The 19,820-nt window shown below is 38.1% G+C and overlaps 1 protein-coding gene across 1 annotated transcript; it reads right to left on the reverse strand.

Moving 5' to 3' along the window:
* Nucleotides 1–1,631: 1,631 nt before the first annotated feature.
* Nucleotides 1,632–19,289, reverse strand: LOC118798719 (interaptin-like). Its single transcript, XM_036558234.1, has 7 exons — nt 18,947–19,289; nt 17,894–17,968; nt 17,539–17,613; nt 14,562–14,636; nt 14,169–14,243; nt 13,546–13,677; nt 1,632–2,349 (listed from the first exon to the last, which is right to left on the reverse strand). Exons 1-7 carry the CDS (start codon nt 19,287–19,289, stop codon nt 2,072–2,074), a joined length of 1,053 nt encoding a protein of 350 aa, XP_036414127.1. The 3' UTR covers nt 1,632–2,071.
* Between the last annotated feature and the right edge of the window lie 531 nt (nt 19,290–19,820).

The raw sequence follows: 19,820 nt of genomic DNA on the forward strand, positions 1-19,820 counted from the left end.
AATAAGAATACATTGTAAATTTCTCATTGGTAGGACTTTAAGCCTCTTTTCAAAACATTATAACTGCAGTAACAATTAAATGTGAATTAAAGAAAATGTACGAAATTCCAGTTACTATGGCAAATATATATTTTTGATCTCTGAAGTTCAATTTGCACACATGAATATTAAAATTACACTAGTAAATATTACAAAAAAAAGTTGGGATACTGTGCAAAATGTAGATAAAAACAAAATGCAATGGCATGCAGATCATTTAAACCTTATTTCATTGAAAATGAAAAGACAACATATCACAAATTTTATTGTTTTTTGAAAAATATTTGCCCATTTTGAATTTGATGCCAATAACATGTTCCAAAAAAGGGGGCAACAAAAGGCTGATAAAGTTGTGTAATGCTTAAAAAAAAACACCTGGTGGTTGATTGGCAACAGGTCAATAACCTGATTGGGTATAAAAAAGCAAAGTAAAGATAAGGAAGAGTTTACCACTCTGTGAAAGACTGCACGATCAAATAGTGCAACAATTCAAGAATAATGTTTCTCAACATAAAAAGCAAAGAACGTTTGCTTTTCATCATCTACGGTGCATAATAACATTAAAAGATTCAGAGAATCTGGAGAAATCTCTGTATGTAAGGGACAAGGCCAAAAACCAGTATTTGCTGGCCGTGATCTTTGGGCCCTCAGACAACACTGCATTAAAAACAGACATGATTCTGTAGTGGAAATCACTGCATGGGCTCAGAAACACTTCTGAAAAAACTGTCTGTGAAAACAGTTCATCACTGCATCCATAAATGCAAGTTAAAACTCTAAAACACAAAGAAGAAACCGAAGATAAACAGGATCCAGAAACACTGCCGCCTTCTCTGGGCCTGAGCTCATTTAAAATGGACTGAGGTGAAGTGGAAAAGTGTCCTGTGGTCCGACGAATCAACATTTGAAATTCTTTTTGGAAATCATGGACACTGCGTTCTCCGGGCTAAAGACCACTCAGCTTGTTATCAGTGCACAGTTCAAAAGCCAGTATTCATGATGGTATAGGGGGCATTAGTGCACATGGCATGGGTGACGTGCACATCTGTGAAGGCACCATTAATGCTGAACGATATGTACATGTTTTGCTGCCATCCAGACAACGCCTTGATTATTTCAGCAAGACAGTGTCAAACCACATTCTGCATGTGTTACAGCAGCATTGCTCTGTATTAAAAGAGTCCGGGTGCTAAACTGACCTGCCTGCAGTCCAGACCTGTCACCACTGAAAACATTTGCTGCATTATGAAATGAAAAATACGATAAATGAGACCCTGAACTGTTGAGAAGCTGAAATCCTATATCAAACAAGAATGGAAAACATTTCACTTTCAAAACTACAGCAGTGTCTCCTCAGTTCTCAAACAGAGTGTTGTTAAAAGAAGAGGTGATGAAATACAGTGGTAAACAGGCCCCCGTCCCAACTTTTTTGTAACATGTTGTTGGTATGAAATACAAAATTGGCATATATTAATATATTAATAATAAAATTTCTCAGTTTAAATATTTGATATGTTGTCTTTGTAGTATTTTCCTTTAAAAATATGGTTTACATGATTTGCACATCATTGCATTCTATTTTTATTTACATTCTGCACAGCGTCCCAACTTTTTTGGAAACGAGGTTGTAAAAAATTCAGTTTTTAACAGACAGTTTGCAGAAAAATCAGTTTGAACATAATTAGAATCTCAACATGTCAAATAACTCTTCACTTATTTGAATTGCAAGCTAAACAGGAAATTTCACTGAAAATGATCTCATGATATGGTGAATAAAATTGCTTGTTTTAAGAAATATTCATGAAACAAACAAACTACTCTATAAATAATAATAATAATAATAATAATAATAATAGTAAATAACAGCTATTTTCAAAATGGATATATATTTCAGAAAACATTATTTAACGTCAACATGCAGGACATCTAATTTGTATTTTCATGGGCCCCCTGGCAGCTTTCTACCTTTACTTAGTCCAAAGACCACCCACGTCTACTGTCTGTTTCCATTGACTATTTTTTGATGAACTGCTTAAACAGAAAACAGCATTTGACCACTGAAGGTGCTGTGATGAGAACTGCTGTCATACACCCATGAATTAGCTCTGAGCTTAATACAGACGACGTCTCCTACTTCCAGTAACAGTGAAGCTCCATTAGAGGAACTCACGCTGCCCTGGGGTTGATAGGCATATGTTGCAGCTATTTCATGTCCATTCTTATGTAATTCCACTGCTACAGCTCTTTCATTTGCTCCATGGATGTGGAATCTGAACTGGTAGACTCCTCTCACAGGTGCAGTGAAAATTCCTGTTAAAAATAAAGATATAAGTAAAATATACACAATATATGATTCATATAGGGAGAGTCTGTGTACTGTTATAATACACAGTTTTTGTTTAATCACCACTATACCACCTGATGTGTTGCAGTTTTTACAAAGATTTTTAAAAAAAAATGAAACATATAAAATCAACATTAATGCAAGGATGACTTTACATTAATTCAAGCACAGGCATAAAGAGTATGGAGTAAAATCTCTTTACATTAACTCACACTGAAAGTTAAGAGCATTTTTGTTTCTCTTGCAATGCTACTATTTTGGAGACACGTGTTTTCTTTTGGACAGCAACGATGTGAAATGGTGTAGAATTAAAAAAATTATATTAATTAATTATATTACTGTGTAAATAATTGTCAATGGTTGTATTGTGGCATCTGCATAGAAGAAGATGAATGAAGATGAACTAAAGACGAATGCTCTTTTATTGAACAGGCAGCAAAGGAGAATCCAGCACTATCCAAGTGTCCAGGATAGTGAGCAGTCAAGTCAAGTCAAGTCAAGTCAAATTTATTTATATAACGCTTTTTACAACAGGTGTTGTCAAAAAGCAGCTTTACAGGCTCCGGGTCCGAGCCCCCATGAGCATCGCCAATGGCGACAGTGGCAAGGAAAACTCCCTAAAAGCAAGAGGAAGAAACACTGAGAGGAACCAAGACTCAAAAGGGGAACCCATCCTCCTCTGGTCCACACCGGGTAGCAAACAGCGTTAGTATAAAATATTAGAATAAAAAAAAACGGGGAATAACAGGCGGAGCAATGGTCATTTCTAGCCATACAGGTTTCTCTTCATCATAGACACTAACATTGACACATCTACTCCAGCACAGAACAGCACAACCAACATGCAAACACATGTTAAGCCAACGACAACAACTTATCTACAACATTAAACTCTCTCCTTCTGAGAGCCGCCATGCGCCTCCAGTGCTCCCATGGCACCGCAAGCCAGTGGCAGGACTCCACAGTATTATACATATAAATATCATACATATGAAATAATACAAATAATACAGTACACAAACAGTCTACCTGTAGCTGGGTTGTAAGCATTGCCGATGTTGGTGAAGACGTGTTTGTAGACCAGAGGAAATAAAGTGCCGTAAGGTCCGGTATGACCAGTTTCACCTCCTGAGAGAGATGCTGAAAATGCCACTTTTCTCTCTTTAATAAATAGAACATTTTACACTGTTAGTCACGTAATGTCAAAACACATTATTACTGACAGTAACAAAAGACTTTCCTGAGCACACCAACAAAATATGTTTATTACAGTAACTATTAGGGATGTTCCGAATTTGCAGACATTAGCATTTCGTCTGAAAATGGTCAAAAGAGGCTCTTAATGTTTTAGGCCGAAAGCAAAAAAATGCAGTGAATTTTGGCCCAAAAAATGTAAGATTAAATAGATCTACAGTGAAGTGTGAGAAATAATTTGAATGATAATGAAAATGTTGGGTTTTTTCCTTCGCTCTCCTGCGCTGGTTACCACAGGCGCGTTCAAACAGTTTGAGAAGCAGCAGATCAACAGTGAAGTGAAGCCGTGTAGAGCTATTTCACAGTTTCTATGATGTACATTGGAAAGGTAATTTGTTATCTGTTAGCCCTGAGTTTCATGGGAGGGGAGGGTTTCTTCTCCACTCTAGATCTGATACCACATAAAGAACACTTCATTTTGCTCCATACACAGAACACAACAAAACAGCCAAAGCAGAAAAGAAAGCTGATACAACAGTTTTGGCTCAGCTGTGCTGTTATTTGTGACATCATGGTTTTGGGTTAGGTAAGAGCAGTGGTGGACGAAATACACAAACCATGTACTTGAGTTAAAGTAGAGATACTCAAAGTAAAATATTACTCCAGTAAAAGTAGAAGTTCCTCCCTTTAGACCTCCACTTGAGTAAAAGTACAACAGTATTAGCCTTCAAATGTACTTAAGTATCGAAAGTAAAAGTACTAAAAGATTAATTATGGCTCTGATGTCCTATTATCATTTTTATAACAAGACTCTGCTTCATTAACTCAGTTTAGGTGAAAATACTCCAGTGTCTCTCTTGGTAAACCAGTCTTTTAATAGAGTCATTAATTAGTGACGCTGATGTCTATTAAAATTATCATCAGCACAAAACACTGAAGGCAAACAGTTTCCATCAGGTAGAACTGAGTGGCTCTGAAATGACTATTTACAAACAAGCAAAGTTTCAGTTTAAGATTTATTTGCAGCTTAGTTACAAGTTTAAGTTTAATAAAACTTTAAACTCAGATTCACAAATGAGTTTCCTTTACTAAACTGCATCTGTAGGTCTCTGTTCATAAACATAAACTAGCCATAAACTAGTAATTTACTATAAAATGAAATCGTGTTTGTATGAATTCAGAAAAAAGACACGTCAGTCACAACTGCATATGAGTACATATTTCTATATTGTGGTCTATTTACACAAAGTTAGGTTAGTTCATCATTTATGTTGAATAGACTCTCCCAAAATTCACGCTGCTGCGCTGATGTTGAACCGTGTGCTGCACTGGGTCGGTATGACCAACAGGTCAAAACAAGCTCAAAACAAAGTGTGCGCTGTGTCCTGATTGGTGTTTTTGCTCCGCACTTCTTTTGTTTTGACATGTTACGTTTTTATACACACATAAACCAAAAGGAACGACAGATTTCGCAAAATGTAGTGGAGTAAAAGTAAAAAAGTCGCCCAAAATGGAAATACTTCAGTAAAGTACAGATACATGAAAAACCTACTGAAGTAAAGAAATGAATTACATTTACTTAGTTACTGTCCACCACTGGGTAAGAGTAAGGGAAGTAAACTGTGCTTTATTTTCTTTGTTGTGGTTTATACTTAGGGAAGTTAGTGTGGAGTTAGTATTGGGTTTTATCTATTGGTTTGGCTTATGCTTACACCTGGGCAGATGGCATATTTTCTGTGGATTGTTATCAGGTGGCATCTGTTATATTCTAATATTGCTCTAAATATATGTAATTAGCTTGAACAGAATCCATTGCGTGATGTACATCTCCTCTCTCACCCTGTGCTCACCATATTCTAGATCAACACATAACAGTAAGTTTTTTCCAGCTGTTACTGTCATTCTTTTCTATGCCTATACATCTATCTTTTATCCATCTGTAGTTCTTGACTACACATTTGACTTTTAAATCTGTTGTGTATGTTATGACTTTAGAGATCAATGTTTAATTAGCCATTATAGTTGTACCTGTTGTCTTGCTCATTCTGTCCTAGAAGCACAACAAGTTAATAATTTTTATAAGAGAAAAATTTTGAATTAGTATGTAAATCACAATAAAGCAGGATAACAAAATATATGCTGATGTTAGCTGGCTAGGCAAGTTAGTGAGTTACAGAAACTTTAGCTTCAGGAAACCTGAACGTTGAACAGGATCTCATTTTAATCCATCTTCTGTTGCATTGTCCACTGATCCAGCAAAGTCAATCATTCAGCATAATGTGGTTTAAGATTTTATGCAATGCTTTATCTGCATTTTAATACAAAGTTGAGATGCAAATGTTGCGAGTGAGTTTCAAGTGAATTGCAGGAGGCTTTATGTTACGCAACTCAAGTGCAACTTAGTTTCATGTAAGTTTCAAGGAATGAAAGTTGCATGGAAGTTTCACAGTGTAAAGTCAACCTAACACTCCCTTTTGTATTCTATTGTTTAATCAACACACTGATGTAGCACCAGTATATGATCTAAAGATGTCCCTCATGTTGCACATCATACAGTGGCCAATTCCTACCATGTGTAGATGTACTAACATGCTCTTGAAATTAGTTTCCGGCATGAGAGGTTTGGTACGAGACAATGAGATCTGACCACAGTGTGGGAGTCTGATGGCCAGTGTTGGAGACTTACAGGCAGGTATTCACTCAGACTCATTACATTCAGTCAGTACTTTCCTCAAATTCTAAATTCTCATTTTATTTCAGAATTTTCTTAACTGTACTACAAAAAAAAAAAAAATTTATTACCTTGATTCTCCTGTTTCAGGCTCTCCACTTGGTTCTCTGTGACCTTGAATGAGGTTTTCAAGTCTTTCAGTTCCTCTGAGTAACAATGCATACAGTAGATCTGTTACAGTCATTCATATTTCAAGTGAAAGCACATTTATTTTCATAAAACTGCATTCCAATCCCACAATTCATGAAGAACGGGTAATGCTGAGAACCATTTTTGTGTGATGAGTGATGAACTTGTTAGGATTTTTCTTCATGCAAAAACCTGAATGTGTATGTCTACTTTAACAGATTCCACACTTGGAAATTCATAGAACACAGTTAAAACAGGACATTTGAGAAAGTTCCTCTATTTCACTTAAAAAATAGATTATAAATAATTACCATCACTTTTTCTTTTCAGCTCCTCCAGTTCAGTCCCAAATCTCGCCTCCATGGCGCTCTGATTCACTGTTTGAGCTTCAAATAAAAGTATGGAATAAAATATATTGAACACAACATGCGCAAAAGCATCATTGTTATTTCAAACCAGTTTCTCAGATTATAGGGGAGACCAGGGTGTGTTGTCACATGGACTCAACTGAAAGTTGGAAGACTTTGTGTGACCTGTTTATGTAACAACAACAATGAAAAATTAGGTGAGACAGTGTAACTTATTCATCAAAGTTGTGGAACAAAGAGCCTCGATTTGTTTATTTTATGGGCGGAGTCAGTAGTATTAAAGCAAAGCACAGTGGAATATGTTATTAACTGGAACATGGACTAGTTGCAGCCTTAGTCTATACCAATGTGTAAATAAGTACATCCACTTTTGGATTGCCATGTGCAGAAATGATTAGTATTCTTGTTATTTTCTTTTTTATTTATATTACTGTTAAGTTTCTTTAAGGTTGTTTAACTATTATGGTAAAATGTATGTGCACTTCTACCAGATGGGAGTTGATTGTACAGATACAACAAAGATGGAGTGACTGAATAACAAAACTGTCTGGGAAACTTGTGTGTGTTCATTATATGATCATATTTGACTGTGTGCAGCTTGAGAGACGGTGAAGTTACAATTTGGTTCACACTCACATTAATGCTGGTTAAAGGTTGCGTCTCATGTTTTAACTCTATGGTTTTCAGTCCTGGTCCTGCAGTAACACTGCCCTACATGTAATGCTCTCTCTGCTCTAACACACCCAGCTCACTTCAGGAGGAGCTTCTTAATTGGGTACTTAGTTTTTAAGTAGTTCAGGTGTCTTGAAAGCAGGAAATACTCTAAAAGTGCAGGACAGTGTGACTCTAGCACCAGGACTGAGACTCAGAAATGACAGATATGGTATCTTTTATCAAAGATTGAAAGATATAGAGCAAATAAGCAGTTATAAAGGCTGAGATAAAAAGTGTTACCACTCGTCCACGTCTCCTCTACTTATTGTTTTTTACTTCTCTTTGATTAACATTAAGACAGAAACCTGTTCAGTGACTCACCTTGAATTATTTGAGTCTGCACCTCATTCTTCCTCTTAAGTTCCTCCACTTGACTCTCACTGGCTCTCAGCCTGCTCTCTATGTTGTTCACTGCAGTCGTCATGTGTCTCTGCTCAACTTTCAGCTCTGCCAGCATAGCGCTCATCTCTCTCAGTACAGAGTGGATGTCTGGCTGGCAGCTTTGTTGGGTGGAGGTTGTGGCTGGAGGTTCAGTTCTGGGATCCTCAGCCTGAATCTGGTTCTCTCTGCCTTCATAATGACTCAGAGTGATGTCATTCACACTGACCGACTGTCCGTCCAACAAACTGCAGCACAGCAGCACCAGCAGATAAGCAGCTCTCATCCTTAGCACACTTCTTTTGTCCTTAGAATGAAGTGATGGACTCATATATGCATATATTTATAGTGTGCACTAGTTAGTCAGTAACTGTGTTGTAATAATGTTGTGTACGCTTTTATTCTCTCTCTAAAATAAATCTTCAATAGCTGATATGTTTTATCTCATCTTGGCCTTGAAAACACAAGATAACAAAGTAAACGTGATGTTTTCATGGTAGCAGCACGTTTTCTTGTGTAGGTGCAGTTAAAACGTGAAGGCTGATTACTGGAAGGAAGCTTTTTTTCAAATTTCAATGTTTGTGTCTTTCAAGCAAGAGATTTGAGGGAAAATTATCTGTACATTTAACCAAACAAACATTGAAAAAACAGGCACAATATGTAAACTATTGAAAGTTCATAGTTAAAAAGATAAATTGTTCCACTTCTTGAGATCCATACTTTTTAGATGTATTATGTTAATCTCAAAGCAACAATATTTTAATTTGTGCTACAGCACATAGCATCAGCGTTATATGGTCAATAAGATTATGTACGGCCATTCATTTTTGCCCTGTGTAATTTATTTAATTTGATTCCTTTTTAACTCAAAAATGAGCACTGTGAGATTCTGAAAGTTTTGTTACTGCTAAGCAAACAGTCATTCATAAGGACATTTATGAGTTCCTTATTTCTTTTAATTGTGACAAGATCATGACCAATGGTACACATTTAGTAGTACGTATTCTGTATGCTTTTCTAAGTGTAGTATGCTGTTATTTAGTGTAGTTGTGTTGTTTAGAGTAAACTGTGTCTGAGGAGGGTGGACTATGTGTTTAAGAAGTAGAAAGAAGTGTTTACCCTCCTCGATTGTCATGCCCTCCTTTATCTACTCCTTGTTTTTCATGCTGTGATTAGCACTGGGCTGAGCATTTCTTGGAGTCCCTTAAAGTGCCTGTTAAAAATAAAAGAGCATTCACCTAAACATGCTTCATTTTCTGTGTCTTCTTCTAGGTTGATGCAACATTGGTGTCAGAAGTGGGATATGGCTGTTGAGCTGGACGAAGTCAAGTGGTGAATCAGGAAACTCAAAGGTGGATAGTGAGGAAGACAGAGCCCAGCGGAAAGGGGTACTGAGCACTTTGCCTGCACCAACCCAGATGGGTCGAGCCAGCTGAAAGCGAGATGGCTGCCTGAGGGAAACAGCAAATGAAACAGTGCAGCGAGGTTCAGCAGTGTAGCCCAGCAGAAACCCAGTGAGAGAGAGAGATGATGCACATCCACTTACCATGCTTCGAAGGAGCCTTCAGATGACGATCTTCCAGCATTGACCACGAACCTCCAGCAATGCTCCCTGAGAGGCAGGGACTTAAGGGAGAGTGGATAAGCATGCTGGCGGTGGAGCTGAGGCTGTGTAGTAGGAGTTTGTGCTGAAGCGCTTCCTGAATGCACTGCTGCCAGAGAAGCTGAGACGGCACTTAAAGCTCAACACACTTACCCGCCTTCAAGCAGCCATCACTGATGCAGAGAGAGCGGAGCTCATCCTTGGTGTGAGGAAGGCCATGGCGAGCAACACGTCACTATGCGTTGGAGGAGCTCGAGAAGGAGATGACCCACCGAGTGGCTCTGGAGCAAGTTGCACCGGAGCGACCAGTGTGCTGGCAGAATCTGGGCTGGGCTGACATGACACCACAAGGCCCCACTGGTAAGGTGCTTCAAGCTGGCTGGTACAGCCTCCGGATGCACAACGAGATGCTGTACTGCCTGTTGGAGGAGCTGGTGCCAGAGAAACGTGTGTGGCAGCTGCTGGTGCTATGTAACCTGAGGAAGACGGTGCATGCAGCGGCTGGCATGGTGTACTTTAGTGTGGGCAAGATGAGGAAGCGATTGTGGCAGAGGTTCTACTGGCCGGGCTATCCGAAAGATATGGATCTGTGCAGGTGTAACCCCTATACGTTATTTTGGTTATTTAATAGAGTTTTATTATAACCAACCTGTAGAGTGTGATCTGTCAAGTAATACGAGGCTCCACCTAAGGAAGCGATAGCTTCCATTTTCCAACAACGTGTTGAAAAGAAATGGCTGTTGAGTTAACTGGGAAGAAAAACACTGTTTGATTGTGAAATACTGGAGTAATTTGCACGTTTTGAGTTATGTATCCACCTGAAATGAAGAGCATCCTTTCTATTTCATCAAGACTTCGAATGTACTTCTGAGTTATTCCACTGAACGCAAGAACTCTGGTGAGTTGATTTCCTTATGTTGTTTCTATGGCTAACTCACAAGTTCAGTTATTATCCTAAGTTCAGGTTAATGGGAGCTAAGAAAACCAATCGGAGCTTTATTTTTCATGCAAGATTATTCTTTTATTACCAATTGCCTTTTGTGTTGTTTGTTTATTGTTTGTTGCTGAATCCATCCAACATAGTATTTTAATTGTATTCTCGGTAAACTATCACAGCTACAGTTTTATTCATGTATATACGTTTAAGTGAATAACTGTGGAAGCTTTGATTGCTTGTGTAAGTAAATGTAAAATGTAAAATCTTAATTGAGCTAAAATGCATGGGCAGTTGTGCACGTAGGCTACTTGGAACTGTACCCTTTTTTGTGTTGAAATTGGTTATTGTTTGCTTTGCCAAATGCAGATTGGTTTTTGTACTTGACGATTTTGGAATGGCAAGCCGAGCCCTGGACTTGAATGAGGAGACCTGGAACCTTGCGTTATGAGCGGACTGAACTTCATCTTCAGTGCATTCAAGACTTCTGGAACCCAGATAAGATTTACATTCGTAACACACTACCCGGGTAGATGGACGTTGTTACACATACACACACACAGGAGGAAAAACATGTTTGACTCCTTTATTTTGATACAGAGAGCTCTCGACTTTTATTTCACTCTTTATTTTATTTAGATTTTTTTTGCAAGCCAAAGAAAAAGATTTGAATACGCAATGTGGTGTACAATAAATGTCACTGTTCATGTTCTGTAAGTCCTGTATTATTGTGAGTGATTTAAACCCCTCTCACGAACCTAGGTTAAACATTATCCTTCGTTAATGAGCCCCAAACATAGTAACTCGTTCACATGGGCTACATTGCTATGACCAGTGCACAGCAAAGAAAGGACAGTACAGTATTTTTTTTTTTGTAACATTTTATTCAGCAGAAATTTTTCAGCACTAAATAAATAACAAAGACACTGAAATCTGATTTTAATAGAAAGCACTTGTATGAATTGCTTCAGCTAAAAGCTACATAAAGTATAACATCATTGTGGATCACTGTATCTTACTTCCTGCAATAAGACAAGATTTTACACAGTTCTTCAAGCTCGATTGTTAACGCTGGATTGGATCTTAGGAGTAATGGGTGCGTGAGGATGGCTTAAATGCAACATTAGTTGCTTGAAACCTAATAATGTAAAATGTTCTGCAACTCAAATAGCCTATCAAAATTCCTGTAATGCATCACAAGATGCAGGACAGGTACAGTAGCTGCTGTAACTAGCTTGGTAACAGCTGTTTAAACAGCTGTTCTGGCCACAGTTTATTCTCCTTTGGTCTGCTGTTGTTGTGATCAATGTAGATTCATTTTCAGAGCTCAGATTCATTTGGGATCCAGATGATGGAAATTATTACAGAAGATGTGGTTCATAATGAACTTCAGTGCTTGTAGTTCAAGATGAGTGGGATGTCAAGTAGGCTATAACCATAATGGCTGATTAAGGATTAACAGGCCTCTCACAACATGCAACTGGATACATGAACGTTTCTCAGTGTGAATCCAGCCTGAAAGCATCAAACGTTCTCTCACTCACGAGTTTCACCAAACTAAATAAAACTGTCACAGTCTGGTGGTTTTGCTGTGTCACAGTGTTCGTGATGCTTTTACAAGTGATAATCACCCCATTAATGCAGTGACGCACAGCTCCAGTCCTGGAGGCCACAGTCTTGAACATTTTATTGTTTTACCTGTTTGTAGTCAGCAGACTCAACTCACTCATTACCTACATTAAACAAGGTCTGATGCTGAAAACTACTGTGGCCTGTAGGATGTTGTTCTGTATTAATAGTGAACTGATATTTTAATATTAAAGATATCTCAGTGTGAAGGGAAGCACTCTGGCTTCTCTGTCCAAGGAGGAAACACTATAAATAAGCTCTGTAGTACCTATTTTAAGAATATGTGTGATGCAGGTGTTAATTAGTGGAACTGGAGAGTCTCATCAAGACAAGCCACATGATGACTTTGATCACATGATAGTCTGAAAGTGGAAAATCTCTCTGATAACAGAAGTGCAGCAGCTTGTATCAGCTGACATCATGACATCATGTTTTACAGCTCACAAACTCAATTTTAATTTTTATTACATCAGTTCACAATTCACAGTAATATGAATTACTCAGAGGTCAAAAACTGCTAATTAAAATTTAGAAATTGTGTTTTGCTGAGTGAAGCAAGGTTTATCATGAGTGAATTCCTATTTTTCCTTTGACAACGACAGGATAAGAAGAACATTGTACACTGGTTCAAATGAAAAAATAAATGAGATAATAAAAAGAAAATGTAAAAAATAGCCTTTTGTGACTAAAATCATAGTAAAGAACAGTTGGAAATGAGAAAAAAAGAAGAAAAACAGGATGATAAATAATAATGAATACAAACAATTTCATGTACATGGAAATTCATTTTTTTCTCTCTTTTCCATCGAATATTTATAGATGAACTGCTCAAATAGAAAACAGCATGTGACCACTAAAGGTGCAATGATGAAAGTCACTATCATATATCCATGAATTAGGGTGGAGTTTAATACAGACGACGTCTCCTACTTCCAGTAACAGTGAGACTCCATTAGAGGAACTCACTCTGTGCTGGTCCTGATAAGCATATGTTCCAGCTACCTGATGTCCATTCTTATGTAATTGCACTGCTACAACTCTTCCACTATATCCGTGGATGTGGAATCTGAACTGGTAGACTCCTCTCACAGGCGCAGTGAAAATTCCTGTTGAAAGGTAAATATTGGTAAAAATAGCAAACTATATAATATATGGTGGGAATGGAGGAAGAATCCTCCCTTAACTCTGTTCATTATACTGCGAAATTACATTATATTTTTAGGAGTTTAGCATTTTAGCAAACCGTCCATTAGTCATTTTTACAGAATGTATCATTTACATATAAATGTATAAATGATTACAGTGAATCTTGACAAATGCGATAAAACAGACAAAAAAGTTTTCAGTTAGAATTTATTTTAATATAAATATATCTCTTAAAATTATATATTTATATTATATACATTAAAATATACTGTGCAAAAAATAATTATGAATGGTTATACTATACATGTACAATATAATCTTTTTGAAACAGTTCACCTGTAGCTGGGTTGTAAGCTTTGCCGATGTTGGTGAAGACGTGTTTGTAGATCAGAGGAAATAAAGCGCTGTATGGCCCAGTATGACCATCTCCATCTACTAAAAGTGATGCTGAAAACGCCACTTTTCTCTCTTCAATAAACAGAACATTTTACACTTTTAGTCACATAACGTGGAAACTGACTCTAGTTCTTGTTCATTACATTAAAACATTGTTTTAATACTGACTTACAGTATTATACTAGCAATAAAGTCGATGAGATAAAACATCTAAATCCAAATATCTTTATAGTGTCTTCGTTTAATTACAGGTCAAAGTGGATTTATTAATTACTGCTTTTTTTATTTGCATTTAATTTTTTTTTACAATTGGAATTTAGTATTAGTGTTCAAGTTTAATAATTTGCCACATGAAGTGAACTATTAATTATACAGATTCATTTGCAGCTGAATCTGTATATCTCAGGTTGGTTAGAAAGTGAGTTAGATTGTATACATTAAATCATTATAAGCTAGTCTGAAAACAACAAGTGCAATGATGTCAGCAGCTTCCTCACATTTTATATTCTACATCCTCTTCTCACATCTTTCTCAACTGTTTTATAGAAATTTGAATTCATTACCTTGATTCTCCACTTTCAGGCTCTCCACTTGGTTCTCTGTGACCTTGAATGAGGTTTTCAAGTCTTTCAGTTCCTCTGAGTAACAGTGCATACAGTAGATCTGTTACAGTCATTCATATCTCAAGTGAAAGCACATTTATTTTCATAAAACTATGTTCAAAATCCAACAATTCATGAAGAATGGCTGATGCTGAGTATGTATACTTTTTCTCTGAGACTGATCTGGGAATGATTAATGTTGAATGGTGTTTTTTTATTCATGCAAAAAAGCTGAATGTGTATGTCTACTTTAATAAATCCTATACTCGGAAATTCATAGAACACAGTAAAACTTGGGATGTAAGAGAATATTCCTCTTTTTCAATTATAAACAAATAGATTTGAAATAATTACCATCATTTTTTCTCTTCAGCTCCTTCAGTTCAGTCCCAAATCTTGTCTCCATGGCGCTCTGATTCACCATTTGAGCTTCAGATTAACACATTAAACAAAATGCAAAATAAAACACAACATGAGCAAAAGAATCACTGTTATTTGAAGTTGGTGTATCACATTACAGACCAGACCAGGGTGGGTCGTTAAATGGAATAAGTTATAAATTAGAAGACTCTGTGTGGAAATGACATACACTGTATGGACAAAAGCATTGGGACACCTACACGTTACACCTACAGCAGCTTTTATGAATCCCATTCTAAATCCATAGGCATTAACGTGGAGATTGTCCCCCTTTGCAGCTCTAACAGCTTCCACTCTTCTGGGAAGCTTCCTACAAGATGTTGGAGAGAGTCTGTGGGAATTTTTGCTCATTCATACAGAAGAGCATTTGTGAGGTCAGACGAGAGGGCCTGGCTCACAACCTCTGTTCAAGTTCATCTCAAAGGTGTGTGATGGGGTTGAGGTCAGGGCTCTGTGAGGGCCAGTCAAGTTCTTCCACACCAAACTCACCCAGTCATGCCTTTATGGAGCTGCTTTGTGCACTGGGGCTCAGTCATGCTGGAACAGGAAAGGTTCTTCCCCAAACTGTTCCCACAAAGTTGGAAGTGTACAATTGTCCAAAATGTCTTGGTGCTGAAACATTAAGATTTCCCTTCACTGGAACTAAGGGTTCTAGATCAACCCCTAAAAAAAAGCCCCATATCATCATCCCTCCTCCACCAAACTTTGCAGCTGGCACAGTGCAGTCAGGCAGGTAACGTTCTCCTGGCATTCGCCAAACCCAGACTCATCCATCAGACTGACAGATAGAGAAGCTGACGTTTCCACTGCTCCAGAGTCCAGAGGTGGTGCTTACACCGGGTGCAGATTAGGTGTGGAGCCTCAGGGAAGAAACTCTTCCTGACCCTGCTGGTGCGGGAATGGAGGCTTCTGTTACGCCTGCTAGTTGGGAGGTGGGTAAAAAGTCCATGGTTAGGATGAGAAACGTCCTTGATCATGTTCCTCACCCTGTCCAGGCGGCGCATATGGAAAATATTCTCAATGGAGGGTAACTGGGTTCCTGTGATGCGTTGCGCAGTTTTCACCACCCGCTGGGGGGCTTTGCGGTCAGATGTGGAGCAGTTGCCGAACCACACCAAGATGCGGTTTGTGAGTATGCTCTCAATGGTACAGTGGTAAAAGTTCACCAGTATCCCGGAACACAGGTGAGCTTTCTTGAGGCTCCATAGGAAGTAAAGACACTGTTGCTTTTTTGACTATAATGGAGGAGTTTAGGAACCAGGTGAGATCATCAGAGATGTGAAAACCAAGGAACTTGAAGTCAGACACGCGCTCTACCTCAGCTCCACTGATGTAGATGGGGGACTGTGCCTGGCTCCTACCCCTCCTAAAGTCCAATATGATCCCCTTGGTTATCTGGGGGTTGAGCGCCAGGTTGTTGTCGTCACACCATGCCGTGCTGCACCTCGTCCGCGTAGGCCATCTCATCATCACCTCTGATCAGACCTATCATCGTGGTGTCATCCGCGAGCTTGATTATGAAGTTAGAGCCATAAACAGGAACACAGTCATGGGTGAACAGGGAGTACAGAAGAGGGCTCAGCACACAGCCTTGTGGCATGCCGGTGTTCAGGATGATGTGGAGGAGAAGAGTTTGTCTAAATTAACAGACTGAGGTCTGTCAGTCAGGAAGTGCAGAGTCCAATTGCACAGAGATGTGCTGATACCAAGCTGGTTAAGCTTTAAGATCAGCTTGGCGGGGATCACTGTGTTAAATGGTAAACTTAAGTCAATGAACAGCATTCTGATATATGAGTTTTGAAAATCCAGATGTGTCAGTACAGTGTGGAGAGCTGTAAAAATGGTGTCCTCCGTTGACCTGTTGCAGCGGTAGGCAAACTGGTGTGAGTCCAGTGTAGCAGGCAGACGTGTTTTCATTGGGAGACAGGTTTGGACTGCAGACAGGCCAGTCTAACACCCACCCTCTATGTTTATGCAGTCATGCTGTTGTAACGTGAAGTATGTGGCTTGACTTTGTCATGTTGAAATAAGCCGGAGAAGATGTCATCTAGAAGGCAGCATATCGCTGTTGTCAGAACACTGTTGTATCTCCATTTTTGATGTTTTTCAGTTTTTGACATAATGTGAAAACACCTGTTACCCTTTACATTGTATGTAAATATTCTGATGTGTAGACTAAATGAAATGACGTAAAATGACTTGGAAAAATGTCTGGTTCCATTGACTAGCATTAAGAGTAAAGTAGGTTTTATCATTCTCCTGTAAAGTTGCCATTTTGGAGATATGAGGTTTTCTTCTGACAACAGCGATATGTTTCTCCAACATGTGCATATCCTTCAGTGCCTTCACATATGTGCAAGGTACTCACAACCCCTCCCTACAAACCACCATGACAGACTCTAGATTTTGAACTTCAGATTTGCCCAGATTCCCTTAATTTTTTACTGATATTAGTTACAGCAAATTCCTTGTAATCACTTATTGAGGAACGTTGTTCTTAAAGTTATACTGTCCCAACTTTTTTGGAATTGAAATTGAAATTTTGTAACACTGCTCAAGTTTAACAAGTTACCATATATAATGAACTGTTTGTTATACAGATCTAGTAACAGCCAACTCAGCACAACAGAATGAAGCACTGCAGTCAGCATTAGACAGCATGACTGTAAAATGTGCCTGACACCATGTTGATGAATGAACTGCTGCACAGTGAGTATCAGGAAGATTAGAAAAATGTGTGTTAGTGTGTTTGTTAGAAAATGAGTTAGATTGTACACATTAAGTGGGACCCTTTGAATAATTATAAGCTAGTCTGAAAACAAAATATGTTCAACTGCAATGATGTCAGCACTTTCTTCAAATGTTACATTCTCTTTTGACAATTTTCTCCATAGACGGTTGAATTGATTACCTTGATTCTCCTGTTTCAGGCTCTCCACTTGGTTCTCTGTGACCTTGAATGAGGTTTTCAAGTCTTTCAGTTCCTCTAAGCAACAATGCATACAGTAGATCTGTTACAGTCATTCATATCTCAAGTGAAAGCACATTTATTTTCATAAAACTGCATTCCAATCCCACAATTCTTGAAGAATGGGTAATGCTGAGAACAATATTTGTGTGATGAGTGGTGGACTTTTTATGATTTTACATCTACTTTAACAGATTTCACACTTGGAAATTCATAGAGCACAGTTAAAACAGGACATTTGAGAAAATTCCTCTATTTCACTTATAATAGATAGATAAAATAGATTATGAATAATTACCATCACTTTTTCTTTTCAGCTCCTCCAGTTCAGTCCCAAATCTCGCCTCCATGGTGCTCTGATTCACTGTTTGAGCTTCAGATAAAAGTATAGAATAAAATGTATTGAACACAACATGCGCAAAAGCATCATTGTTATTTCAAACCAGTTTCTCAGATTATAGGGGAGACCAGGGTGTGTTGTCATATAAACTGAAAGCTGGGAGACTTTGTGTGACCTATTTATGTAACAACAACAGAAAATGTCAAATTTGTGTAAAAAAAGAGCACAGATTTGATGCATTTAATGACTTTTGGAACATGGACTAGTTGCAGCATTTGTTTATACCAATGTGCATGTAAAATAAGTACATCCACTTTTGGATTTCTATGTGCAGAAAGGATTAGTATTATTGTTGTTTCTAATTTTATTCTTATTACTGGTATTATAAATGATATTGATAATAGGCTTGGTTACTTAACCTCAAATTAAGCTTTTTTGTTTAACTATTATGCTAAAATTTACATGCACTTCTACCAGATGGGAGTTTGATTGTACAGATACAACAAAGATGGAGTGACTGAAAAACAAAACTGTCTGGGAAACTTGTGTGTGTTCATATTTGACTGTGTGCAGCTTGAGAGACGGTGAAGTTACAATTTGGTTCACACTCATATTAATGCTGGTTAAAGGTTGCGTCTCATGTTTTAACTCTGTGGTTTTCAGTCCTGGTCCTGCAGTAACACTGCCCTACATGTAATGCTCTCTCTGCTCTAACACACCCAGCTCACTTCAGGAGGAGCTTCTTAATCAGATACTTGGTTTTTAAGTAGTTCAGGTGTCTTGGAAGCAGGAAATACTCTAAAAGTGCAGGACAGTGTGACTCTAGCACCAGGACTGAGACTCAGAAATGACAGATATGGTATCTTTTATCAAACTTTGAAAGATATAGAGCAAATGAGCAGTTATAAAGGCTGAGATAAAAAGTGTTACCACTCGTCCACGTCTCCTCTACTTATTGTTTTTTACTTCTCTTTGATTAACATTAAGACAGAAACCTGTTCAGTGACACACCTTGGTTTATCTGACTCTGCTCCTCATTCTTCCTCTTGAGTTCCTCCACTTGACTCTCACTGGCTCTCAGTCTGCTCTCCATGCTGTTCACTGCAGTCGTCGTGTGTCTCTGCTCAACTTTCAGCTCTGCCAGCATAGCGCTCATCTCTCTCAGTACAGAGTGGATGTCCGGCTGGCAGCTTTGTTGGGTGGAGGTTGTGGCTGGACGTTCAGTTCTGGGATCCTCAGCCTGAATCTGGTTGTCTTTGCCTTCATAATGACTCAGAGTGATGTCCTTCACACTGACCGACTGTCCCTCCAACAAACTGCAGCACAGCAGCACCAGCAGAGAAACAGCTCTCATCCTTAACAGGCTTCCTTTGTCTTATTGGGGTTAAGTGGTGGACTGGTATATGCATATATTTATAGTGTGCACTAGTTAGTCATTAACTGTGTTGTAATAATGTTGTGTACGCTTTTATTCTCGCTCTAAAATAAATCTTCAATAGCTGATATGTTTTATCTCATCTTGGCCTTGAAAACACCATAGAACAAAGTAAACGTGATGTTTTCATGGTAGCAGCACGTTTTCTTGTGGAGGTGCAGTTAAAACGTGAAGGCTGATTACTGGAAGGAAGCTTTTTTCACATGTTCAGTGTCTGTGTCTGTCAAGCAAGAGATTTGAGGGAAAATTTATTATTTGTACATTTCACAAAACAAACATTAAAATGTAAACAGTTTACATGTTGCACCGTTTTTTCATGGTTAAAATGAAAAATTGTTCCACTTCTTGAGGTCAATACTTTTTAGATGCAATATATTAATCTCAAGCAACATTTTATACAGCTATTAATTTTTGCCCTGTGTAGTTTATTTCATTTTTTTCTCCATAATT

The sequence above is a fragment of the Colossoma macropomum genome, unplaced genomic scaffold (genome assembly GCF_904425465.1).
Source record: "Colossoma macropomum unplaced genomic scaffold, Colossoma_macropomum, whole genome shotgun sequence".
Lineage (NCBI taxonomy): Eukaryota > Metazoa > Chordata > Actinopteri > Characiformes > Serrasalmidae > Colossoma > Colossoma macropomum.

What these genes read in the sequence shown, in the direction of transcription:
- LOC118798719 (XM_036558234.1), bottom strand. Translation starts at nt 19,289, where the DNA reads ATGAGAGCTGTTTCTCTGCTGGTGCTGCTGTGCTGCAGTTTGTTGGAG. An exon ending in GCTGAAAAGAAAAAGTGATG is followed by an intron (nt 17,614 to 17,893) that starts GTAATTATTCAT and finishes ATTGTTGCTTAG; the next exon opens with AGGAACTGAAAGACTTGAAA. An exon ending in CCTGAAACAGGAGAATCAAG is followed by an intron (nt 14,637 to 17,538) that starts GTAATCAATTCA and finishes GTTAATCTGAAG; the next exon opens with CTCAAATGGTGAATCAGAGC.